This window comes from Megascapheus bottae, chromosome 3 (genome assembly GCF_031878675.1).
Source record: "Megascapheus bottae isolate mThoBot1 chromosome 3, mThoBot2.hap1, whole genome shotgun sequence".
Taxonomy (NCBI): Eukaryota; Metazoa; Chordata; class Mammalia; order Rodentia; family Geomyidae; genus Megascapheus; species Megascapheus bottae.
This window is the reverse complement of record NC_143511.1, coordinates 44,413,224-44,440,184: the sequence shown is the minus strand read 5'-3', so window position 1 is coordinate 44,440,184 and position 26,961 is coordinate 44,413,224. Positions and strand designations below refer to the sequence as shown.

The 26,961-nt window shown below is 34.3% G+C and overlaps 1 protein-coding gene across 8 annotated transcripts in view; it reads left to right on the top strand.

The window, feature by feature from the left end:
- The window catches only part of Nfib (nuclear factor I B), a 226,725-nt gene that overhangs the window by 196,075 nt on the left and 3,689 nt on the right, over window positions 1-26,961 (top strand). For 6 of the 8 annotated variants that reach the window (XM_090330010.1, XM_090330005.1, XM_090330006.1 and 3 more), the window contains 2 exons: window positions 10,227-10,315; window positions 23,947-26,961. The exon at window positions 23,947-26,961 is cut by the window's right edge and continues 3,689 nt beyond it. In XM_090330010.1, the coding sequence (XP_090186136.1) occupies window positions 10,227-10,315; window positions 23,947-24,076 (219 nt within the window). In that variant the 3' untranslated portion in view covers window positions 24,077-26,961. Of the gene's footprint in view, window positions 1-10,226; window positions 10,316-15,504; window positions 15,588-23,946 lie in introns of all 8 variants that reach the window. The other 2 variants (XM_090330008.1, XM_090330009.1) reach the window with 2 other exon arrangements.

Below are 26,961 nucleotides of genomic sequence, written 5' to 3'. Positions count from 1 at the left end.
GAGTTATGAAGCTAAAATCTCAGGCAACACATCATTCCTGTTTTAATAGGTTTAAATTGGTTTAGTGATTTCAGATGTGATAAAACACTTTTTTTGGTCCTGCTTTCTTACATCATTTATGTTTCAAGTAGCATTTTAAATTTCACATCTCATTAATGCTGTAAATTTAATGCAAATGAAGTGTTTACCCAAACTGTGAAAATATACAGCCAGGATTAATGGTGGTTTATAAACAAATTAGCCACATTCAAAGCATTCAGCCTACCCATAGAGAAATCCCATGATTCTAGTTACATGGTAACTGGAATAATTCTAAACCTTTCAGGACTTAGATGTATTTTATGATATGTATGTTTATTGCTGTCAAGTTTTGCTAGGAGAGCAGTTTGAAATTGACAGTATGCAAAGTATTTCATAAGGGAATGTAGGCCGTAATGGCTAAGAGCTGGTATTAACCAACTTGCTCTTCATGTGTCAGTTTTCTGTGTGTAGAGATGAATTTTAATTTATGTAGCAAGTGACAGGGTTTCTTACTTTGTTCTAAACCCGCCCTCCTCTCTTAATGCTTTTTGGGGCCTATCTCTTCATGCCAAGTTCTTGAATCCTTTCCATCCTCAAGCCAACATGGAAGACTGCATATATTAAAGGTCACAACATACAGAGTTTAGGGAAAACTGTAATGATATAGCTTATTCAGGATATTTGATGTTTTATCATGTTTAGAAGAAGGAAAAAAATGAGACAAGACTGAGTATTAACTGAAAACATCTGTATACAGTTATGAAAACTAAAAAGTAATTAGGTGGTTTTTGCCTATCATTGGCCTTTCAACATAATTCTCTGGAATATTGCTTTTTATACCTCTAAAATTATTTAATATGAAATGCATTATAATTACAATAATGGTCCTCTTTGACAAATGTATGTATTTATTGGGCTTGAGAAATATTTTTGTCATGAAGATTTGCATTATTCTTTATGACACATCTCTAATTTCCAGTGAATTTTTAATTCATATAACGCGTGTCCATTATTTAACACTAAAGTGTTAAATAACATATTATAATATTCCAATCCCCTGTATGTGGGCTCAATCTTCCTCTTTCCCAAATGTCCTAAGCCAGGGCAATATTTATTTTTTACTACTGTGACTAATATTGGAGCTTCATATAATTATGATTACAAAAATTCATTAACATAAAAGTTACTTCTCTCATAGATCTAAAGATAAATTAAGGAAACTTAGGAAGCATTGTGAAATATGAGTTTTTCTTTTAGATAAGAGAACTGGGCAGGCTGCTGCGGTGGATCACGCTTGTAATCCTAGCTACTCAGAAAGTTGAGATCTGAGGATTGCTGTTAAAAGCCAACCTGGGCCCTAAAGACTCTTATCTCCAATTAACCACTAGAAAATGGGATGTGAGGCCGAGGCTCCAGGAATAGTAGTATGGTAGCGTTGAGCTGAGGAGCTCAAGGACAATGCCCAGGCCCAGTGGTAAGGAGTAGCCTTGATCTTAAGAGCTCAGGGACAGAGCCCAGGCCCAGAGTTCAAGCCCCATGACCCACGAATAAAAAGAAAAAAAAAGAGATCCGGGCACATTTTGATTAGAAAAATACATATGAATTCTATACTGCAAACTTTAAATCAAGGATTGCCACTTGTTATTTAAGTGGACAGTGTTAAGTGAGTATATTAGGGTATGATTGCATATATTTTCAGTTAAATGCAGTTGATATTTATGGAATACATAATGCATACTGGTCTTGGAAGAGAAGTCTATGTATTCTTTACAATTAAGATACTAAAATACCATACAGGTAGATCATTTGTCTTCTTTCTTCTGTATAATGAATAAGGCTAGTACCACTTTTTCATTTGAAGAAGCCCAGTGTTCCAAATTTATAATGAACTGCAATTCTAACATCTGCAGAAAATATAAATGCATAGCTTATTGTGTGTATATGTGTGTATATGTATTATATATATAAACTAAGATTCTAATTAAAATTTTATTTTACCTTTTACATTTTAAGACTAGTCGAGATGAAGTTTTATGTTTCTCCTCTAGATATGGAAAGAAAGAAATAGTTGGAATGACTCAGTAGAGTAAGGGTTATTCTTTCCTACAGCACAAACGAGATTGATTTACTGTGCCCTTTCATTACTTTACAAAGATTTAAAAGAGACCACTCTTCTAACGGCAGGTTCTAAATGCATTTGGTTTAAAGCATTCAATGATGAATGAAAAGGAAAATCAAGGGGTACATGAAATAAAGGTAATCAATCATTTTATATTAGCTAGGATAAATTCAGAATTAGAGAGGCAATGGTTTTCTTTTGAGAGTGTTCTTTTAAACATTCCCTGTAACCTTTAATATACATGACCCCTGAAAAATAAATATCATTACCAGGTACATTCTTCAGTTCATGGAGGTTGCTTTATAATGATTTATTCCTTTAGGTTATGAAAAGTATTGATGTGGATTGTTGAGTGCTTTTTTAAACAAAAGAACTTTAATATTGCCTACATAAATTGGAGTTTAAATACATTTTAAATTATTGAATAATTTTTACTCTCTTTGACCAAGCTTTTCACGAAATTATAAGACAGTAGAATTTCCATACAGACATTTTTAGCACACAAGTATATTTGTTATTCCTAAACTGACATGGAGAATATCATCTTGCCCTTTACCTATATGAATAATATGATGATGATCTAAAAAAAATGAATAACATCTGAATAGTATATGTACATATGCTTTCACACTTGATACATGTAGTTGTAATTATACAATTTATGGTTTTTTTTTTCAATTTTTAAGGATCAGTACAGGCCTTTAACTGTCTTGAACACTAACTAGCTTAGTTTGACATTGGAATTCATTCTCATTACAACTGTGATGCCTCATTTGAATCTAAAAAGTAAAATCACAGTTATGAAGAATATTTTCAAAAATTCATGTAAACCAGTTGATAACTTGCCATTAAAAGTAATCCTTTCTAATTAGTCAAAGTAGCCAGCTCATGCCAGCTAATCAGGACTTGCCTTTAGAGTTTCTCTTTATCTTTGAACACAATCCTGAATGGGGTTCCAGATTTGGAACGTAGGACTGGGAGTTTAGCCTAGTGGTAGAGTGCTTACCTAGCGTGCACGAAGACCCCGGTTTGATTCCTCGGTACCGCATACATAGAAAAAAGCCAGAAATGGTGCTGTGGCTCAAGTAGTAGATTTCTAGACTTGAGAAAGTCCAAGGACAGTGCCCAAGCCTTGAGTTCAATGCCCAGGACTGGCAAAAAAAAAAAAAAGATTGGAACATGTCAGTCTTGGGAATTATTGGCATTATTGCATTTAATGTTGACATGTTGGGAAAACAATTCTTAAAAGCAGAATTTAAATTAGAATTTTAGTTTTTCTTAAAATTTTTCTATTAGAAAATAATTGGTGGCATGAAAAACTCTTGGGTCTTGCTTTGACCAACTGAATTCTCTTAGATTCTACTAAGAAAGGTTTTATTGTAATTTGGAATGTTTTTAGAAGTGTGGAATATACCTCTGACATTCATAGAAATTCAGTAAAATACATTGTTTCCTTCCCTATTTTCAACTTTATAAACACAGTTTGCATATTCTTACTATAGACAGTAGTTTCTTTACTACTATTTTATCTCTCTGAGAAAATGAAATTACTTAGCAAAATATTGGATGTTGCTTATAAATTAGAAATCAATCTAGTCTAACATTTTTAATATTAATGGGTAATATGAGGCATCTGACTTAAATTTGCACCTCATAATAAGTTTACTAATGTGAGGCCTTTATTTGGTATCCTAGAAATTTTATCAATTTAAAGAAGACAGAGTGAGTTTGACCATCACGATTACAATTGAGTATAAGGTCATATTAAGGATAAATCTCTGCTATCACATGTCAATGCAACATTTTTAGACATTTTTTATTGCAAATTATAAATAGGAATTCACCATAAATAAGGTTCTTGTTGAGAAGTAAAAGATCAGCATTCAATATGGCCATCAAGGTACACATGAATGTTTGATAGACATTCGAGATTTTAGGCAGAACAAGTGCCCATGAAACAAAAGTAATAAATAAGGTCTAGTTTGTAAGTAATAAGACATTTTTACTAGTTCAGAATGGTGATCTCCTGACTATATGTACATGCTACCTATGACTAGAGCTATTGAATGAGTAGCCTGACAGCATCAGGTCCTTGTGACAATTGCATGGATTTCATTGGTGCTCTGCTTCAGCATGTTATACTGCTTGCATGACTGTGTAATGCTATTATTTCAAGTTCAGTTACTGAGCTAGGTTATATCAAAATATTTTCAATACTACATCGAATTTGAAATTAGAGTTTCAAAAACTATTACACGGAAAGTGTCTGTTACACAGAAATAACCTTTAAAGAAATTGCCCCCCCTTCCTTCCTTCCTTCCTTCCTTCCTTCCTTTCTTTCTTTCTTCCTTCCTTCCTTCCTTCCTTCCTTCCTTTCTTTCTTTCTTTCTTTCTTTCTTTCTTTTCTTTCTTCTCTTCTTTTTACTAACTGAGGTATTCGTTGAGATCTCTTTATAGCATTTCTGGAAATGACAAAGCTGAAGTTTGACACATTAAAACTGCTGGAAAAATTAGGCATTTATTAATGAGGCAAGAAATGGGAAGGACACAAGTGGACTGTCAGCAAACTATTCAATCAAGTCAGGAAGCAGGCTATCAACACTGGGGCTATTCTTATTGTGTCTTTTATCATAATTGACAGCTTGATGTAAAACCCTATCACATGACTTTTGGGTAGGTATGTAAATGGTAAGAGGTCAGTTTTCACGTATGCTGACTTGAAAGGAAGCATATTTAAAGGAAGTTTCAGCCAAAAATAATGGAAATATCTAGCTTGTTGGCTTGCTCTTAAATTAAAAATATATTCTATCATTTATTCATTTGTTCGCATACCTTTTCTAATTTTGGAAGGCTAAAATACAGATATATTATTCTAATCAATATGAAAATATAGCATGACATTTCAAACAACAAAAACAGAAGGTAGAATTATTCCTGAAAGTACTTAACCATTCTGAAAGAAATATGCATAGGTATTTCATCTTTAAATATTCTTCAGCTATCCATGAGAAATAAGATAAAAAACAAGAGAAGGGATATCAAGGTTTGAGGTATCATATACCCACTACCTAACGAATGTAACTGTAACCCCTGTATATATTACCCCAACAATAAAATACAATTCTTTTTAAAAAAGAAATAGGATAAGAAAGCAACAATGACAAGGAACCTAGTTGCGGAGAACTTGGGATTAGCAATCAGTTTGTCGGGACATTGTGTTGTTGGACAAGGTGTTAAACCTTGTTCTTCTGGATCCTTATCTTGGGAATTAAAATAAAGAATTAAATTGCCTTGTCTCCAACATCTCTTTAAATCTTAAAGCTTACAAGTTCATGATAGGTACATTGGAAAAATATTTTATTTTCTAATATGAGTATATGACTTATGGTCAATAATGTTTCTTAAGCTCCTGAACCACGCTAATTGAACTTTTTCTTAATTAAATTAAATGTCAAGAAATGTCAGAAAATAGTAGAAGTTTTTCTCTGTCTCTGTCTCTCTCTTTGGTTAATTTCATCATGATTATTTTGCTTCTTCAGCAAGTTATATACTATTTATTCAGAGGCCATTTTATTTGTTCCATAGCTGATAATTAATAACAGCAATAAAATAAAACTCCATTAAACGAACCATTAAATGAATATGAATGTTGAGGTGTTAATCTTTTTAACCCCCTCAAAAAAAACCCCATCCCCTAAAAAATCTGTTTCCTTCAGGCCTCTAGAGAAAGAAAAACACTCAGAAGAACATAAAACATACATTTCAGGATAATCTCCTGAGGGTCATTGTAAACCTACAAAGAAAAAAAAAGTGAAAAAGTAAATTTGCCCATGTTGATTATTCTGGTTACAGTTTAATGGTTTATTGGTTCAGTTGAGAGTTGTCATCATGAGAGACTGTTGTACATCAGCCTTTTGCTGAGCCTGGCAGAGCAGAACATTTTGCTTACCTTCTTTCTTTTGTTCCCAAAGCTAATTGCTATGCATTTAACCAAAGCTCCCATTAAGAACGTTGAAGGGCCCTCTTTTGAGTGTACAAGCTCTTATTCTGAAATTACCAGCACTATTGATTCTTTATGACTGTCAGATACATAATTATTGGAGTGTAGTTTATCTTAGGTACTTCCCTCATGCAGATTTCTGAGAGAAACATGATATTGCCAAGCCTTGCTTTTCTGACACAGTCTCATTTTGAGTTGTTCCAGGAACACGATCCTCCTTGTAGAGAAGTGACAGAGCCCTCATCCTAAGAAAATATGCAGTGAACACTCTGCCATTACTTCTTTCTTAGTATTAGACAATCTCACTTCCTGTTCACAAAGGACATAGAAAGGGTTATAATAATTTTATGAACAAGGGTTATAATAATTTTATGAACATGTAGTCTCATAATATACACATTATCAAGTCTGACTTAGAATCTATATTAGAAAAGTAATTAACTTTCCAAATAACGTGCACTTGATGTTTTAGCTTTTATTTCTATGAGAAAAGAAGCCACTTCCTATGTTTTTAAGTGAAAATAGGAACAATCATTAGTTCTATTGAAGCTTTGTGCAGTGGTAAATATATAAATATATAAATGAAGGGCATGTATTTATGTGCCAATAATTGAATTAAAAATAAGAATTGACAGCAAAACTATTTAACACTTGATCCTCTTCTAGGACATAATCTAAGAACTCGTAACTTTAAACTAAAAAGAAATTAATTATTTAAAATATTTATGAATTAAAAAACTAATTTGGGAGGGAGGCAGGCAGATCTGCTTCCTCTGCTTCCCAAGTATTTGAATTTCTGGTATATACTGTTCTAACCATATTTTTAAATTATTTTCATTAAGTACACTTAATTTTAATAGAAAAGTATTCAACATGACTCCCAAAGAAATTTTAATACACTTAATGTTAATTCTTCAGTTCAAAGTTTGCTTGATCTTGAACTATCTTAGTTAAATAAGATTTCTAGAAACCCTATTTTTAAAAAAAAAAAACCATCATCATGGATATATTTGATAACTAGATAATTCTTATTTTAATTATTTACTTTCTCCTGTATATGCTATTGTTTTAAAATTTCCCTGTATCATGTGGTTGGCTAACTTAACAGCTGCTTTATGTAGTGAGAAGTTTATTAATATAAAGAAAATATAGAAAGCCTCTTGCTCAAGTAACTTCTTTAAAAGCAAGTACAAACATGTCTACTGAGATACTTCTGAAAACATTTTAATTTTTAGTGATAGTTTGAATAGACAAGTAATTTTAAGTTATATTTTGCATCTCTAGTAAATGAGATTTTTATAACACTATCCTGCCAACTTCTTTGAAGTTAAATCATTGCTAAATACATTTATTAAATACTTCGTATGTCTTGAATATTTTTCTGTGAGGGAGGGTGTATTTCATGCATATATGCAGATATATACTCATGTATATATATATGAATAGCAACCCCTTTTGAGGTAATTAAAAAAGTTCAAATATATGTCCATTTTAAATGATCAACAGGTGATAAAAAGTAACCCACTTGACATTTTTAGGATTGCTTAAACAAACAAAACATGAGCAACTAGGCATTTGGCCTAGTGGTAGAGTGCTTGCCTAGCATGCACGAAGACCCAGGTTCAATTCCTCGGTACCACATACATAGAAAAAAGCTGGACGTGGTGCTGAGGCTCAAATGGTAGAGCTCTAGCCTTAAGAAAGTCCAAAGACATGCTCAGGCCCTGAGCTCAAGCCCAGGACTGGCAAAAAAAAAAAAAAAAAAAAAAAAATTCAACTGACATAAGCATTTCTCCAGGGAGACTGTTTCTGCAGGGCAGTGCACCAGGGAATGCCACTCAGGATCCCCTAGTTTAAGTGTATCCAGTTCTGGAGAACTCCAGTCCGAGAGAAAGAACTTCATAGAAAATAGCCTGTATCTAATAATTAATAGAAGTAAGAGGTGCCACTTCCTGCATATGCTGTTCTCTTCTTGGGAGTGCTTAATGGATTGAGAATGAACATTTTCATTGCTATGAACCTAATCAAGTAAGGGCTTCCTAAGGTAATCTACACACCATCTAGTTCCTTAAACAGCCTTTAGATTTTCATAAGCCTTTTAAAACCCATGTTTTCAAATGCACAACTGGCTTACTCTGTTCTTATTCAAAACAAGTAATTTGGGCATGAATGACTCTCACCTGTAATCCTAAGGCAGGGGGCTGAGATGGGAGGATTGTGCAAAAAAGTTCTTGAGACTCCTGTCTCTAATTAACCACCAAAAAGCTGGAAGCAGAGCTGTGGTTTAAGTGGTAAAGTACCACCCTTGAGTATCTAAGCTAAGGAACAGTGTCCAGGCACTGAGTTCAAGTTCCAAGACCAGATGTACACACATACACACACAAGCAATTTACCCTATCACATTTGAAATTCTGATTATGTGACCTCTTTTAAGAACTGAATAATCTTGGGCCTATTATTGTGGTGCATGCTTTAAATCCCAGAATTCTGGAAGCTAGCTCTAGAAGATCTGTAATTCCAGGCTAGCCTGGGCTATATAGAAAGACCTTGTCATCTTCAAAGTGTATATGTCAGAGGGTGGAGTGGGGGAGATAGAAGGAAAGAAGGGAAAAAAAATCTAAGAATCTATATTAAGTGAGCAAATGGTCTTCTGTTATACTATGTTTTTAATAGCTATTTTTCTTCCTGATCTGTTTTGTTTGTTTACCTGTGACTTCCAACTGATATATATCCCGAACAGAAACTACAAATCCATCAATCCCTACTTCTATATCTATCTATCTATCTATCTATCTATCTATCTATCTATCTATCTATCTATCTATCTATCATACCTATCTACCTACATAAAGAGATTTTCCCCCAGATTATTAACTTGTAAAATCACATTTACTGAAACATCAATATAATAAAAACATATTTTTGGCAACTATATATTGTATTTTTTGTAGGAAAACTATCATTCTAAAACTCCAGTGCCACTGTTACTTAGAGTGTAAAGAAACCTGAATCCAAGAGGAAAAACAAAGATTCTCAATGGCTAACATTTTTTGCCCATAATGTTATCAGAATAGATTAGAACAGTTTATCCTAAGTTTACAGTCATCTTGGCTCTAGTCATCATCTAAAAGTTCTCAATTGCAGAGCAGCAGTGGATTTCAGGGCGAGTAAATTTCAGTGCAGGATGCAGTTAATTTATAGCCTGGCTCTCTAAAGGTTAAAAACCATGATTTTCTAGTGTGTTTCCCCCACCCCAAGCCAGATAAGTTTACTTTCTTAAGCGTAAAAATAAGCAATATATCTTTTCAATAAATCTGCTAGCACTGTAGAGCAGCTGTTAACCAAACAGAGCTAGCTGGATAGGGTTACCCAAAGGATCTCTGAAGGGTAGAGAGCTGATGCTCCTGGAGCTCTGGGAAGAATTTGTTTCAGCTTGTATTCAATGTATTCCTTTACTTTCTTCAGACTAGCGAAGTCGCTCAGATGCGATCCTTCTGAATTTAAAATCAAGGTAAAAATTCTTAGCAGCCTTTCCAAACAAGGCCACTTCAAGCAAAACACACTTAGTGACTGACTACATGGACGCTTCCATATCTCAGTTAGGGCGAATATCTGCGGGGTGGGGCCTCCTCCTCTAAACTGCATGTCTTCTGTTTTGCCAACTGCATGCTTAAAGTTATTGATTATTTTACACAGTGCAGATTATTTGGTATGTTGCATAAAACAAAAGCATTTTTATTTTCTTTCTAAAATATATCTCTATTGAACATTAACGTGTTTGCTTTTATTTCAGCTCAATTTGTATTCTAATAATGGCTAATTGTTATGTTCTAAACACTTGTTTCTCTGTATGCTTTAATTAATGGAGAAGCATATTGTAGTAACTTTTTTCTAAGAAAAAAAAAGTCCAAGAATTTTGCTTTTCAGAATAAGATTTTCTTTTGCTTTTTTTTTTTTTAATTTAAGTTGCCTCTTGGGGAAGTAAGGTTAATGCCATATACAATACTACTTTGCATGTGTTCATTTAAATACTAAAATCTGTAGTACTGCTCGATCCATATCTGACTGCTAGGTTTCAATTGACAGCTGAGGATTTGTGACTGGACCATGAATCAAAACGGCAGGCATTTATACCCCAGTACCAGTGAGGATACATTGGGAATTACTTGGCAAAGGTAACATTTTAATTATTTCCAACCCTACACTTACACCTAAAAATTACATGACCTATAGTATTTGTGTTTAATTAGTGTTACAGAAAATATATGTTAAAATTTAGTTGTTTTGGCTGTCCTACTCCTTTTCCCTTCCCCCACTCCTTTATTGCTTATTAAGTGCAACATCAAATTAATTTGGGACTTAAAGCATTATGCAAATTAATCATTGAAATTTTTTAATATTGTGAAATGTGTGATTCAACTTATAAAATTCTTGGTGGGGGAGGGGGGAGTTGTTATTTAGATTACAGGATCTAAGGAGGGGAAGAGACTAAAATCACTGCCTTAGGCAGCCCTTTTTAGCTGTCCAAGGAGAAAGCATTATTATTATTATTTTTACATTATACATCTTTCTTATTTCCACTCTTTTGTGCTAATTCTGAGTTGTTTTACTTACTCTTCATTTATTCTTGTCAGAGGAGAAGACTAGAAGAAAAATTTCGAGTTAGACAATTTAGCCATTTTTTACTGGCACTACCCATAAATTCTGGCAAGGGAGCCTTCCCAGAAGGACTTTTGCTTAAATAGTGTTTTTGTTTCTGTTTTGTGTGCTGATATGATGCATAGAAGATAGATTTCATTTGTTTGGCTAGGAAAGTGATTCAAAGGCTTCATATTCAGAAGCAGTTTTAATGTTATCTCACATACTGGTTTCAGAGAATATGTAGTTGTAGGTAGCGTAGGATGTATTATCTCAAAACCAGTTAGTTTTGTTGAATACTTAAAATTAGTTAAAATGTATGGTATAGTCATACAGAAGAGATAACAACTTGCAGAAGAGAGTAAGGTAGTCCGATGAGTTCACCAAGGGAACTTTATCGCTGCTAGGACTGACCTTGTTGCTTTATTGACAGTATCTGTGGAAGTGAGATTTTTGTTGGAAAAAGGATAGAAACTGCCAAGTCAAATTAGTGAAATGTCTTTTACTCAGGTTAAGAACCAAGAAAGTAATTCAGGTTCTTTAAAATTTAATGACTTCCATTGAGATCTTCATGATGACTGAATGACACTTCCTCTTTTAGAAGAATGATATAGCATGAGCTTTAAAAGCAGATCCATTTTTACTTACTGTGACTTTTTTTTTCTCCCAAGAAGTTTGTATTGTTTCTCCTTTAAATGTTAGAATCCTGTTTGAATAGTCTTGATGACTGGTACCAATTAAGTTAAGAGAAAGTGTTTTAAGAGTCTGAATTAATAAGCCCCTTGTGTGTGTGTGTGTGTGTGTGTGTGTGTGTGTGTGTGTGTGTGTGTGTGTGTCATGGTGGTACAGGGATTTGAAACTCAGGGGTTTGCTACTTAAGTGCCACTGCCCCTTAAGCCATACCCTCAGCCTTGTTTGCATTAATTACTTTTGAACAGGGTCTTTCTTGCACTGGCTAGCCTGGACAGCAATCCTCCTATTTATGCTTTCCATGTAGACAGGATGACAGGCAGACACTTCCACACCCAGTTTTTCTTGGGGCTGAGGTAGAGATATCCTCAATTCCCTCTCCAACAGCCCATACCCCATTCTAGCTTCACACTTGGATCCTCTTCAATCTCTGCTTTCCAATAGCTGGGATAGGCAAGAGCCAAAAGAAGTGTACTAAGATGTAACTTCACCCAGCTCCTAGTAATTTTTGGAATCAGAAATTAGTAGTGGCCAGTGAATCACCACATTGTAGTAAAGTCCGGTGATGCCTGGCTAACACTATTCTTAGGAAAGTATTGTTCCTGTTACAGATTCCCTTGCTGGCAAGAAAACTGATATAACAGTCAGTCTTAGGTCATAGAATAAATGAGAAAAAAAAGAAAATCAGAATTTATTATTTCCTTTTTGTTCTTTCCTCTCAGAAATAGTAATTGTTCCTTAGATAAGTACAGAGTAATATGTAGAATGGCCTTAATGACTGATAAAATGCTTTAAAAGATAACTTGGAGTTTGTTTCTACCCTCTGAAGCATGACTTAAAGATACTTAGTTAGTGGTGCCCATATGGAGTCCATACATTCTTCAGGGATTTCTTGAGCCTCAGTTAGACTATCCTAAACTCTGTAACACAGATCCACAGAGCTTTAAATCCCACAAATGCAGAGTTCAGAAGAAATATATTTGAGACAATGGTTTGCTTTACCACGGACACAGAGTACATATTTTATGACACAAGTACGCCATGTCTGTGATTCAGTGGCTTCATGCATAATTTATGGTTTGTGCCCATAGTTTTTTTTAAAACTTGGCCTTCTTTTCTCAATATAACAAGGGAAAGGGAAATCCTAACTGTAGCCTTGCCTCTTTTAAGGCAGACCATATACATCTAAAGTCTCCAGCTTTAATCTCAATAATTGGAACCTATTTGTTCAGCCAGAAAACTAGAGAATTTACTTTTCACATGATGGAATAAAGAAAAATTCACAGGATATTTTTGTGTTGGTGTTTGCTTTTTGTTCCTAGCAAAAGACAATCCCTGGAGACTTCGTAGTTAGAGAAGTGCAAAACAAAATGGATGTTTTAGTTTGGCCTTATTTGGATGCTTGGTGGTCTGTCACTGTCTCACTGGCCCGTGGTTGCCTTCTTTTCTGCGTTGTGCCAATTGTCTTCGAAAGGGGTTCCATGTCAAATGGTGCGCCTTGTTCTGGATTAAAGATGGCAAGGCCCAGGGAAGCTGTGCAAGTACTGTAGTGAAGGCTTGGAGACCTCTTCCTTCCTCACCACCCCAGCATGGCAGATAGACACACTCTAGGAACCCAAACTGACTCCTTTGGAAAGCTGTCACAGAATCATTATTTTACAATCGGGTCTGGCTTTCTCTCTCCCTGCTTTTCTTCTCCACCTATGGTTATATATGAACTATGGAGTTATTTGCACCTGGAGAAAGTGAAGTTTTCTGCCCAAGAAAAATGATGTTAGTGCAATTAAGTTAACCCAGAATGAAATGTTGAAACTCTGGCTTCTTCAGTCAGCGTGCGTTCAGATTCAGGATAGTAACAGGTGATGGATTGTTTAAACTGGTTACTTTTGTGTTTGTGCTTTGTCCTCTTGTGTGGACAGATCACATTGTGTTTGCACATGCAAGTTATGTGAGCGTAAACACGTAGAACAGCTCCTTGTACACTGCCTTTCTTTCTTACAATGATAGCCAGGCCCATGCTTATACTATCAACTATGGAAGCACAATGTAATTGAATGAAAAAAGAAAGCTGAAGAACAATCCAAAAATAACATAAACATAGTTATTTTAAAACATTGGAAGGGAGTGCTTTATGCAAAAGAGAAACAGGATTTATTGTTTCATTTTCCCTTCTCTCCCTTCACCCCTTTCAAGAAAATGCAAAGCAAAGCCACAAGTGAGCGGTTGTATGTGTCTGAAGACTTATATAAACATAGAAGAAGCCTTCAGATGGCTAAAATAAACATGCGCGTGTTACTGAAGGATATGTTTACACAAACCATTTGCTCAGCCTCTGAAATAATGAATAAATGAAGATTTTACTGAAATAATTGGAAGGATTTTTGTGTTCCTGCGGATGCCATAACTGAATGGCACCAAAGAGACTTTTATCAGCTATTTTCATGTTACATGTGTGAGCAGTTCCTTTCTAGGAGTTGAATACTTCATTCTGTACTTACTTTACACGTGTTTTTGTAAGAAATTGTCGTTTATTACTGCTATTCTAGAGAGTTGCTTGATTTCCCAGGAGAAATTTAGCAGCCAGTAAAGGTTATTTGGATGTGTTTGGCCAGGAGAGGAAGCCTCCCCCCCCAAAAAAAGTAATAGCATTCATTTCATGCATGGAACTATTTGCATAACATTGCCCTCCACCATTGACCATTTTTCCTTGTTCTGCCCATTAGCTTTGTAAAATGTTTGCTTCTGAAAGACTTAAGAATCAATTTTCCATATTGACTTATAAACATTATGTTGTATATATACTATATGTGTGTGTGTATGTTTGTAAGTATGCGAGTGTATCCACAGGTATTTTGTAAGGGAAGTAGTGTCTTGTTCTTAAGTGAACTTAAGAGTTAACTTTTTTTTCAGTGTTCGACTTAGATCATCCCTGTGAATTCACTAGGTTAGCATTTCCTGCTCTCAGTTTGTTATCTTGACACATAACTATAGTACAACAGCTGGGTTGTTCCCGGAGTTGCTGGGGGGAGCTTTTTTCTCAGAGTGCTGAATTTCCTTTTCAGCTGTTAGCTCTAACGTGTGTTCAGAATGCTCAACTTTTTATACACCATTCTGATCCCCTAGCACCACTCTGGGACTCGGTTCAATGCTGATAAGGGAGAGGAATGAAAGAATCTTTGGTTCAAGGTAGAGAATTGCAAAAGCCAAAATTGCACATGACCATTGTTTAGTAACAGGGCAGCTAGCTAGTGTTGCTCTTTGTACTGGAACATTCTCTTGAAAAGAATTGCTCTCCAGTTGCATCAAAATTATTTGCACCTGTTATGACAGTAAAGTTAAAAACATGACCATTGTTTGAAAGAACTAGATATGGTTTTCACCAATACACACAATCTCTGTGATCTGGCTGTTGAAAAATATATTAGGAGTGGTTGTATTTTTTTGCCTAACTATCTCCATTTACAAAGAAAGATTTGTACAACACGACATTTCCTTTCTATCTAGGCAAACTCTTCAGAACACTTCCTAAAAAATTAATTGTATTCCAGCCAGACCTGCATGCTGCCATCCCACAGGAAATGGGTCAGCAATCCATTAAGATGCCATTAGATAATCTAATTTGGAACTTAATCTCTAAATTAACCATGCTCCATACTTGAAGCATACTTGAGAGAAAGAAAAAAGTTTACGTTTGAATCGATAGGGGAGCCGAAGCGTGAAGAAGGCTGTTTGTTTTTTCTGTAGCTGTGGTCACGTCTCAAGCCGTCTGGTTACCAGGAGAAACCAGACATGATGTAATTCCAGATTGAACTTGAACTTCAGGGACTTAGGATGGGGGAACAATGGGCCATAGGAATCAATAATGTCCATTTTCCACATGATTATGTTTGGAGCTTTAAGTTAACCTTTATGGGAGAAGCAGCAGGATCAGCAGTGAGACCAAACCGAGATGATCCAAGGACAAGATGTTAGAGGAAAGAAAACAACTTTTCTTTTCTTTTCTTTCTTTTTTTTTTTTGTGATATTTTCTGAGCAGCACGGCAGATTCCAGCAGGATTAGAAAAGTTCCCGCTCTGCAGTAAACCGGTGGCCTGTTCAGAGCACTCTTTGTTCGCTTAGGTAGGACAAACTTAATCTTACGTTTCCTGTCAGATGATTTTTGGCAGCACTACTGAAGAGGGAGGAGCATGATTCAGAACATTCCCAGATGTAAACCTTGCTGATTAACCCTTCACGGGGGGGGGGGGGTATTAAACATCTACCCTACTTTATTGAAAGCACCATGTTTGCATATGCATTAGGTCCATAAGAAACCCAACTCCTTCCTCGGCCATAGCACCACTTACTATTTACTTTTTTGGATCCTGTTTGCTGGGTGTACTGTGAAGTTTTTTGTCCGATTTCAATCATGAGCCTATGTATGAATAAATATAATAACAAACATAAAAGGCAAAAGCCCATTGAAGTTCAGGAAATTGAACACAAATGTTTTCAGAAACTATAGAAAGTTACAATTGCTCTCTCCTTGTTCACTTTGCTTTATGAGGAGAAAGATGTTAACACGTATGAGCAGAGTAATAGGCCCAATCTCTACAGTGTTTGGTCCCTTAATCTTTTGTCATTTTAGACTTCAGAATTCTCATACAAAACTTTTGTCCTCTGCAGGGAAAATTGTGCAAGTAATACTGAGTTTTTTTTTAAAAAAGGAAAATCATTTGTAGAAGAATCTCTTTGGGTTTTTATAGAAAACTTAATATTTCAATTTAATTTGGTACACCCGCAGTGCTTTTCTCAGCTGACAGACACTAGTTTAGAGCATCCGTTTTGCAGAGAATTTTGTCTGCTGTTGAAGAATCACCTATGTAAATAACAGGAGCAACAAGCACACTTACAATAGCCTCGAAAAGGAGCCTAGGGGTGGAATGGAATACAGACTAGAGAAAGGCTGAAGCCCAACATAGGGGCTTGACCTGCATCAGAGCATGGGCTGAGGGAGGGAGATAAAGTAACTACTATGAGCTTGATAAAAATCATAGTATATATTTTAATTGGCTAAAACTGCCCAAGGCTTCAGAAGTTATTTTATATATTCATATGTACATACATATATGTATGTACTGCATGTATATATGTGTGTGTGCTGTCATTGAACTATAATTAGCCGGCTTCATAACAGTTGTCCATTTTTAACTGGTAGCTTTAAATACAAAAATTCAAATATAATTTTTAAAAATACCTTCTTAATCTGGCCTATTGAGGGGAAGAGGTTTTTTTTTTTTAAGTTATGTTTAAACATGCAAAGGAAGTACGTTTTTGTTACTTTTAAGTATATAGATTGCCTTGTTAAAGGATCTTTTAGGATCTTAAAGGATTTTATAAGAGCTTTTGTACTAAAAGAGCCTAGTAGTTGTAATGTAGTTTAGTTGCAACGGTTCCATACTTAAGGGCTTTTCTTGCCTTATGCTCTTCATTAGATTAAATATTTCACTAGCACAGGCCATGCTAACATTCACACAGGGTAAAGTTAACCCTCAATCCAGCATACAGCAGTAACAAAACACATCTGAAACAATTGAATCCAAACTAATGAGGTTTGATGGCCTACCATTTTGATATGCTATTTTCAAAACTGTTGGTCCCCAAGGAGTAGCAATAAAGAAAGCGATTTACCTACTTAGTTAAGAAACAAATACGTTTCTCTTTCATTACTATGAAGTGCTATTGCGTGCAGTTAGAATTGTTCCATGAGCCACCTGCAGTTTATGATATTTGGTGTTTCCCAGAGAGCCCTCAAGAGTACTTTGCAGATCAGGTAAGAGCTAGCTAGGGAGCTTTCTGATACAGATTATTACAAATAGTAATAATCATTAGAAATCATCTTGCATGCAAATGGAATCATTCAGATGGCAAGAGTATCCTTAAAATAGGGGAAAATAAATCGAAGAAGCTCAAGACCTGTGTAAAGTACTTTATATATTTCAGTCCCTGTCTGTCTTCTTCTGAAAAGAAACCCCAAATTATTGACATCCATTCATATCTGTACATCCATAAAGTAACGGCACATGTTACAGTTAGCTGAAGAGTAACTGGAATTGGAAAAATAAAAGTTACTTACGCTAAGTTTTGCTCAAGAGTTAAACTTGCATTGGAATTTCAGTGTGTATTGTTCAGTTGAGATATAAATTAAAATCCATCAAAAACTAAATAATGAATGAATAAATAAATAAATACCAAGTGGTTTTCACAAAGGCATAAGCCCAGCTAAAATAAATGGGCAGGGATAAATAAATGCCAGGATCACACTGCTGGAGTTCATAGCTATATCAGTTGAACACAATGATTCTTTTCCTGGCTTTATTTTCCTCTGCTATAAAATTAAGCATCATGACACTTTTCCTATGTTTGTTGTGAAGCTTTAAGGTAGGTCAATGACATAAAACAATGCCTGTCAATAATCCACACTATTAGAATGTTTATAGAGTACCATTTCCTTTGTTCTAATACATTAGTTGATTTAACTCAAATGTTACTCATTCTTTTCACTGGTCTAAGTGAGGGGTTTCTCACAAGACACAATCCGTACCCTTTTTTTTTTTTTTTTTTTTACAATAAACAGCTATCCAAATGTAACATATATAACCCAGGACACTATGGTTTCTGACTTAATTAATAATTAACATACTTAAGTTTGATTTTTTTCCAGACATGGAAAAGAGCTTATCGTCCATTTTGGAAGAGTTTAGGGTATGCATCAGAGGAGCTAAGCACAAATACTTCTTTAAAGTGTAATGTGTCTATTTGTCTCTTGCTTTCTGAGGCATTGCTTGCTTTCATCAGCTATCTATTTTTATCATAATATAAGCCTATTCTCACAATATAGGTATATATGAATCTATACAGTTCTTTGCGTTTCATTGCTTGATGTTTCTTTCAGCTTCTTGAAAGAATATTTAATATTTTCTAATAAATGCAGCCTGTAATATCTGAAGGGCAGTATTACTAGTCCTCTGAAAAGTATTAGTATATTGGTATGTTGACATTTTATAAAAGAACATATATAAATGTCCAATTCATTATCAAATAAACGCCAACTAGTGATATGGGAATTTTATTATCATTAAGTGCTCTTATTGTTGTAATCACCTAAGAGTAAAACATGAAGTGATGTTTTTGACTTTGTTTACTGATTTAATAGATGATTTCATATATATTTATTTGGCACCATGTGGTTCTTAGTTGATTATTCAGTTAAAACCTGAAGGACCAGTGTACCTTAGCTGTGAAGGCACAGACTCAGAATGCATAATTAGAAAAAAATCCAATCACATGGCCAGTTCAAGAGTTCATCTTTCTTTCATTGAAAAACTTAGTCAATTTACACCTTACATAAAAACACCTACTACTTAGTGAAGTTTCTCAAGGATAAAAATATAGTAATGGTGTATCACTTTTATAGGAAGTACTAAGTATTTTCTTGGCTCTTAAACGTCTTCGTATTATTACTCTAATACTCAGTTGTATTTCATTCTAATGGAGAGAAGCCCATAGAATTTCAGATTGTCTTTCCCCAGACCAATATGTTTAATACATAGATCTCTTCTTCTGGGTGTGTCCACAAAAAAAATCCCAAACAAGTATGTTTGCTTTCAGAAAACTCTGTTAAAAAAATCCTTTCCAGGGGCCAGGAGTTTGGCCTAGTCGTAGAGTGTTTGCCTAGGATGCATGAAGAACCAGGTTCAATTCCTTGGTACCACATACATAGAAAAAAGCTGGAAGAGGTGCTGAGGCTCAAGTGGTAGAGCTCTAGCCTTGAGAAAAGTTCAAGGACAGCGCTCAGGGTCTGAGTTCAAGCCCCATGACTGGCAAAAAAAAAAATCCTTTCCAGGTCTGGGGGAAGATAGTTCATGGCTATAATACCAGCTGTGAAAGAGGCATAAATTAAAAAAATCATTGTCCAAGGCCTAAGTACTAAGTGTGGTCTCTATCTGAAAAATAGCTAAAGAGCAGGAGGGAGTTATATGCCTTCCTAGCAAGCAAGGGGCCCTGAATTATCTATCTATCTATCTATCTATCTATCTATCCCTATATATATATAACTATGTGTATATAAGTATATAACTGTGTCATTTATTTGTAACTATAACATATATATACTTAGATATGCACATATATCTATTACATCTATCTATATATTATGTGCTACATATAGATCTACATCTATATAGATATATACATATATTATATATGGATCTATATATGTTAAATTTATTGTTACAGATAGATTGATAGATTTAAGTTGTTTCTAAAGTTGAGTCTACATCTGACTTCCTAGGAAGGTAACATAACTTTGTATGCTTATTGTATACTTCAGAAAGAATTCACTTATTAGATGGGAGACTGAAGAAAAAAGTGCCTAACAGTTTCCCTAACTGTAAATGTGGAATGATAGCCATTTCAGGAGTTCATTGAGAAAAAAAAATAAGTGACAGCCTATGTAAACTGTCACAGATGGTACCTTGCTTTTAGTCTTTCTCAGCTCAACATTTCTTCCTTTGTGTTAATTCTATCCATTTGACGTCTGAGTCTGAGTCTCTTTCTAACTTAAGTTGTTCTTTAAATGACATGATTTGGTGAGTTTCTCAACCAAGAAATACCATACTCTGTTACTGTTGAAGAATGATAGCAAGAAGAAACAAGGTGCTTTTTTTCATGGTAGTCTTGATGAGAGTAAATTGATGCAAGCCCATTGCCTACTTGTTATTGTATCTGAGGGTCAAAAATCATATGTTTGCTCTTCTCTTCTGGGGGTGGATGCAGCATATACTTTGTGAAAATAATATGAAATAGTCCATGATAGGAGACACTTTAGTTGTGGGATTTTTATTTCGTTCTTACACATTATGTTCATAATGAAATAACTCATTGTGTACATCATGTGCATGAGTTTCTTTGTGTTAGGTGATACCATCTTTTGTAATTTTCCTACCTGATTTTTCACAAAGTACGTATGTTCTTTTCTTTTTTTCTTTCTTTCTTTTTTTAAATTGGTTATGGCCAGTATGTTCTGTAAAGGTATGCTTTTAACTTCTAAATAGGTTGATCTTTAGTTTGTCAAGAGAGCCGATTTGACAATAGAAAATTTAATGACAAAGTAAATGTAAGCTGAAGATACATTTGGAAGCAGCTGTATTTGATTGTGAATATTTCAAAATCTTTTAGTAACTTTTTAACAACTCTCGTTAGTCAGAATGAAGATTGATGGGCTGAGCATAAGATTATTTCATATAATTATCATCTGCTATTTAGTTATTTTCTCATTGTTATTTTCTTATTTGTTATTTAGTAAAGAGCTAATTTATATAGGGAGATGTGTGTTTATTTTATCCATACATGTGATTATTTGCATAATTTGTATGCACATTTGTGGAAAGCACCTTTTTACTTCATATGAAGTTTTAGGTGCTATATTTTTTAATGAAATGATCTACATTATTCTGTTTGATTAAATGTTTTTCTTTACATTGTTACTATGGATTATGAATTACTACTATTAGGCTGATTTTTTTCAAAGGAACTGCCAAACCAAAAAATAAAAAAAAAAGCTGTAAAGAGTGTATATTATGGTTCTGAACTCCACCTACAGATTAGCAAGAAGAGACTTGTAAAACTTGCATATGGGGTCTGCAGAGTGTAAATGTTTGAGATTTATTTCCCCCAAAGGTTAATAAACAATATTGACAAATATATTACACATTGCAATTTTGCTATGGTCATAATGTAGTATGGGAGGTTTAGAGGGTTTAAATAAACATTTAAATTAAATTTGTTAGACATTCAACAGCAAGAATCCTTCCTGTGACTAGAATTAATTTACTTTTTATGGAGTTGGGTTTTTTTTTGTAAAGAATAAGTAATAAGGAATTGGATAAATAAGCAACTGAAAAATACATTTTGATTCTTGTCTTCAGTGAATTGGTAGGCATGTTCTTTAAGAAGCGTACCCTATTTTTAATTATCAGCGTAGGATTAATTTCCCTAAGAATTTCTAAGTAACTTTCTTGAGCTTCTTCATTTGGGCATTCTTGTTAATTTCATAAAATGTTTTACCTGTTTTATTTTCCTATCAATGTAGTGTTTTTGCTTTCCATATGTGTTTCTTACTTCAGGTTAAAAATTATTGGTATCTGTTTTGTAATTTGTTTTATGGTTAAGAAATAGTATTGGCTATGGCCGAACTCCAGAAAGATAGATAAGACTAAGTCATTTTCTCCATGGAGTTTACCTTTCAGTCAAGTAAGACAATTGCACATAACAGATAAGTACAATATGAAGTAATAAATGCTGTAATTGTGTGAAGTTCAGTGGTGGAAGCAAGTTTGAGTGAAAATAAGTTTCTTGATATATTATGTAATGTTGTTTCTGATCAGTGCTACAGATCATAGAAATAATTGTTGAGGCTGTGTGTGGGAAGATAGAAATGTGTGAAAATAGCCAAGTCTTTTTCAAAAAGATTTCAGTTAAAAAAAATATGCCTTCTTCGGAATCATGAGTCTCCATCAGATAATGAGACTATAACTCTTAGTTTGTGATTTGTTTCCTGCATTTTATTGATGCTCAGTATCTCTCATCTTTAATTTCAAAATTATCTATTTTTTTGAATTGAGACCAAATCATATATCCATAACTACATTAATCATGGGCACACATTTAAATATACAATGGATTGTTATTTGGAATAATGTATTTGTTTTCCCCCAAATTTACTAAGCATCTCTCATGTACTAGGTCCTCTACTAAGTCATTAGTAGAAAGAAGTATTTTGCTATTATAGAGTTGGACCTCTAATCATAAAATCCCCTGAGGGAGCAGACCATTCTGATTTTTTTCTATTAAAGTATTTTCTCAGAAAATATGTAGCAATACACCACTTTGTAAATAGAGATATCACCAGAGTGAACAAGTTATGTATTTAGTTACTTATATATATTTAATTTTTAACCCCCCAAATTGTTACTGCATATTAATATTACCATTGCTTTTTGTATCTTGGGAAATGCAACATAAACAGATGAATGCATCTATATCAAGAGCTAAAAAGACAATGCCCATCTCACCTACAGTTTATTCTAAGTAAAGGAAATAATATAAAGGAAACTGAAAACATTGAAAATACGTTTCTATGCCATTCATGTTTTCATAACTAAATTGGGGATGGAATTGTCTGTTGGATGTTTTCTTAGTTCATAATTATTTATGCAGCTGTTATGGAGCTGACATTCATTCCAAGTTGAATATTGAAACAAGCAATACACAGATTAGGTGTACCCAAAATGCCTAGTATGGGATTGTTTCCTGGTAGGTTGATCTAGTGTTATTTTCCTCCTTATGATTCTTCTTTTATAAGAGACTAGACCAGAACACAGTAGAGAACTGTTTTTCAATTGTATTTTGTTTTTAAACAGCCCTAAATTCAACATAGGTTTGGGAGAGTCGGGAAATCTCATCTGTTTACTTATTCCAACACCCCTCCCCACCACCACTTCCAGACATCTCTAATTCAGAGCAGCCCAGATACAGTGTTTTTGCTGGTGGTGGTGAAATCAGGCAATGCTCAGGCTTCTGTTGCCAGCCTATTTAAGGGAATGTGAATCGAAAGGAAAACTTTGGTTGTATCTGAAAGTAAAGTTATAGAGAACAAGTTAACCACTGAAGAACTCTAGAGCTAAGTACGGGAAACTTTGGGCTCCTATAAAGTTCTCTGACAAGAAGTATTTTTAAAGAACAAAATAAGGAAGTTCTCATTTTGGTTCTACGATTTCTTTTTGTCTTTTTCTTTTACTAAAAATCTCTAAGATATTTTTGATAATTAACATTTCAAATTGTATACTATACACAGCCTGTCTGAAAAATATAATTTTCCCTCTTGTGAGAGGAAAGGGGTTATATTTCATTATGCTTTTTAAATTTGCTTAACTAATAGATTAAAAACTAAAACTTACTTTACCAGCAAATTTCTTTTAAATTAAAAGTAAAAGAGAAATTATAATATATTAGATAATATAACTATTAAGCTACAGTATATTAGAATTATTGTAAGTTGTTGCTTTCCTTTTTCTTTTGTCTTTGGATAAAAGCCCTATTATATTTACAGTGAAGTGGGTCAAATGTTTTAGAAAGAATATCCTTAGAGTTTAGCAGCTGTGTATGTATGTGTATTAATCCAGGTTTTACTGTATCACAAGTAGATATAACTTTTCATGGAAAGAAGCAGATCATATATAGTATATATAGGTATAAAATGTGTGCAGTTTGGCTAATTATGTCATGATAAAGTTGTATTATTCCATTTATTTTGTAAAAAGTATTAGTAATTCGCTACATCTGGAATTGCTATTTGTAATACTACTGTAAATTTTAACTTTTGTTTTTCTTTTTTTCTTTCTTCTCTTCTTGTTTGTTACCCCTCTCCTTTCAACAGTCCTGGTACCTGGGCTAGCTTGGTTCCTTTCCAAGTGTCAAATAGGACACCCATCCTACCGGCAAATGTCCAAAATTATGGTTTGAACATAATTGGAGAACCTTTCCTTCAAGCAGAGACAAGCAACTGAGGGAAAAAGAAATACAACAATAGTTTAAGAAATTTAAAAAATATATATATATATATAAAGGAAACAAGGAAGACTGGACAAAACAAAAAGGGAGAAAGGAAAGAAACTGAAGAAAAGAAGATGATAGACCAGCAATTGCAGCACTTACAATCACTAATTCCCTTAAAGTGAAACTATAATGACATTCAAAAGGGTCGATGATATTTCACTAATGGTAGATCGCAGCCCTGCAACGTAGCCTTTGTTACATGAAGTCCGCTGGGAAATAGATGTTCTGTCTCTATGACAATATATTTTAACTGACTTTCTAGATGCCTTAATATTTGCATGATAAGCTAGTTCTATTGGTTTAGTATTTCTTGTTGTTTACGCATGGAATCACTATTCCTGGTTATCTCACCAACAAAGGCTAGGAGGCAACATCAGAGGTGCTGGGTGACAGAGCCATGAGCCAGCCATTTTATAAGCACTCTGATTTCTAAAAGTTAAAATATATATATATATATATATAAAATCTCTGTAGCCTTTAGTTATCAGTACAGATTTATTAAATTTTGGCCCTTAACCCAGCCTTTTCCAGTGTGTAACCCAATTTGAAATCTTAAGAAAAAAAAAGGAAAAAAAAGAAAAAAAGAGTAAAAAAGGAAAAAAAAGAAAAAAAACAGTTTGAACACAAAGGCTGTATGGAAGAAATGCCTCTATGTAGGTAAAGTGTTATCTCTGCATGCAACAGTAAAAATTAATATAATATTTTCCCCACAAAAGAAACACTTAACAGAGGCAAGTGCAATTTATAAATTTATATCTAAAGGGGAATCATGATTATAAGTCCTTTAGCCCTTGGACTCTAAATTGAGGGGATTAAAAAGAATTTAAAATAATTTTGAGCGAATTTATTTTCCCCTCAGTTTTTGAGGGCATTTTAAAAAGGCATTAAATCAAGACAAATCATGTGCTTGAGGAAAAAAAAAAAGGAATGAAAACACAGCACTTATGTTGGTTTAGCTGCAGCCTCCTCCGTGGAGGTAGAATTTATTTATTTAAAATTACTGGTTGCATCAAGAACCCATAGGGTGTACAAAAGTTTCTATAAAATCTGCATTTTAGAGGCAAAGAGGCAGGCAAATCCATGTCACAAGGGTAAAGCTTACAGTTTACAAACTGGGAATGCCAGGGCGTTGGATATAAAAACGCACTCTTGAGAAAACACATGGAATCAGGGTGCTGAAAACTTGCATGGTGCTTTCAGACATTAGCCTTGTTCAAATTTCTTGTATTAACAGATCCGTAGTGTGCATGGGCAGACACATTTTTGCCTCTGTCTCTTAAAATTTTAATTAAAAAATACTCTTTCCAGTAATCCTAATTTGCACGAAGTTATAATGTCCACATTACGTGCCTTGCCTTGAAATCGAAAAAAACAAAAAAGAAAAAAAAGAAAAAAAAACACAAAAAGTGACATCACTACACTTGTTTTGCTGCATTTATTATCATTTTAAATCTTTACCATTTTTATGACAAAATATTTTGTACTCCAGACGAAGAAAAATGTGTGACATCATGGATTTTTTAGACAGTTATACCTTTATCTCACATTTATAAAGCATATCATGGCTGTGTATAGTTGCCGCTTAAAAATTGTAATCGACCAGCAATATTTTCAGTATTTTGGTGTTTTTTCTATTAACTTTTCATGTTTTTCATCTTCCAATTAATATTTGGGGGGAGGGGTTTCAAATTTATACGAATTATGCAATACCAACTTTTGCCTATGTAGGTAGTGCTTTTAGCTGTATTGGTTATTCTAGGTAAGTACACAGATTTAAAAAAAAATAATGTATGCTTTTTCTTTTGTTTGTTTTATTGACCAAAGTGGGTACTGCTATTTTTGCAGTGTGATGAGGTCCTTTTGTGTACTGAGAGATGGACAGGGGATTTTTTTTTCTATACATATATATATATACTCTGGGGTGGGTGGGAGGATTTTTTTTTTAAAACACTTTACAGTATAGCTGTGAAGCAGTGCACCCTGAGATGGGCCTGGGCTGCAAAGCAACTTCTGCCTACTGTGACAAACTTCAACTTAACACAGGTTTTCCTCTCTGATTTCCCACCTGGGGTGCAAGCTGAACTCATTTCTGGTTTTCAGAACAACAGAAGAGTAAGAACAAGCAAACATGACAAATTCTCTTAGGGAGGCAGACTTGGCTTGGCCTTTTTCTTCTCTTCCTCCTCCTCCTCCTCCTCCTCCTCCTCCTCCTCCTCCTCCTCCTCCTCCTCCTTGTTCTTCCTCTTCCTCTTCTTCAGAAACAAACAAGAATGATCTTATTTTAGTTATTGATAGTTTTTCTTGAAAGCTCTAGATCTACAGTGGAGAGTGAGCCTGTCTCAAATTTGGTAAAGACACATTTTTCTTTGTTTCTTTCTCTTTTTTATTTGGTGACATGCCACACTCGGGGTTGAACACACAACAATATGCTTTCTCTAGCCAAAACCATTCGCCCCACTGGAGGAAGCTTTTTTGGATCCTTTCCCTGCCACTTCCCTGCCCAACATCATTTGATTCATGATAGGATAGGATTCACCTTTGACTTTCTACTTCCATGAATTACAGTGCACTTGGATTTTTTTGCAATTTTCACTAGCCACAAGATTGAATGAAGAGTTGCTATTATTGAATATATTTGGACTAACAGATGAAAATCAAAGTTCAGGTTTTTTTTAAAGGAACGAGATAAACAAATAAACATTGGTTTTATTTCCCCTGCCCTTTTAAACCGAAAACTAGAGCAGAGAGATATCTAGAATTTTTAGAAAGTAATTTTCCTGTGGATGAATTAAGCCTATAATACTGGTTTTCTCTTAAGCGATGGTACTTCAAATAT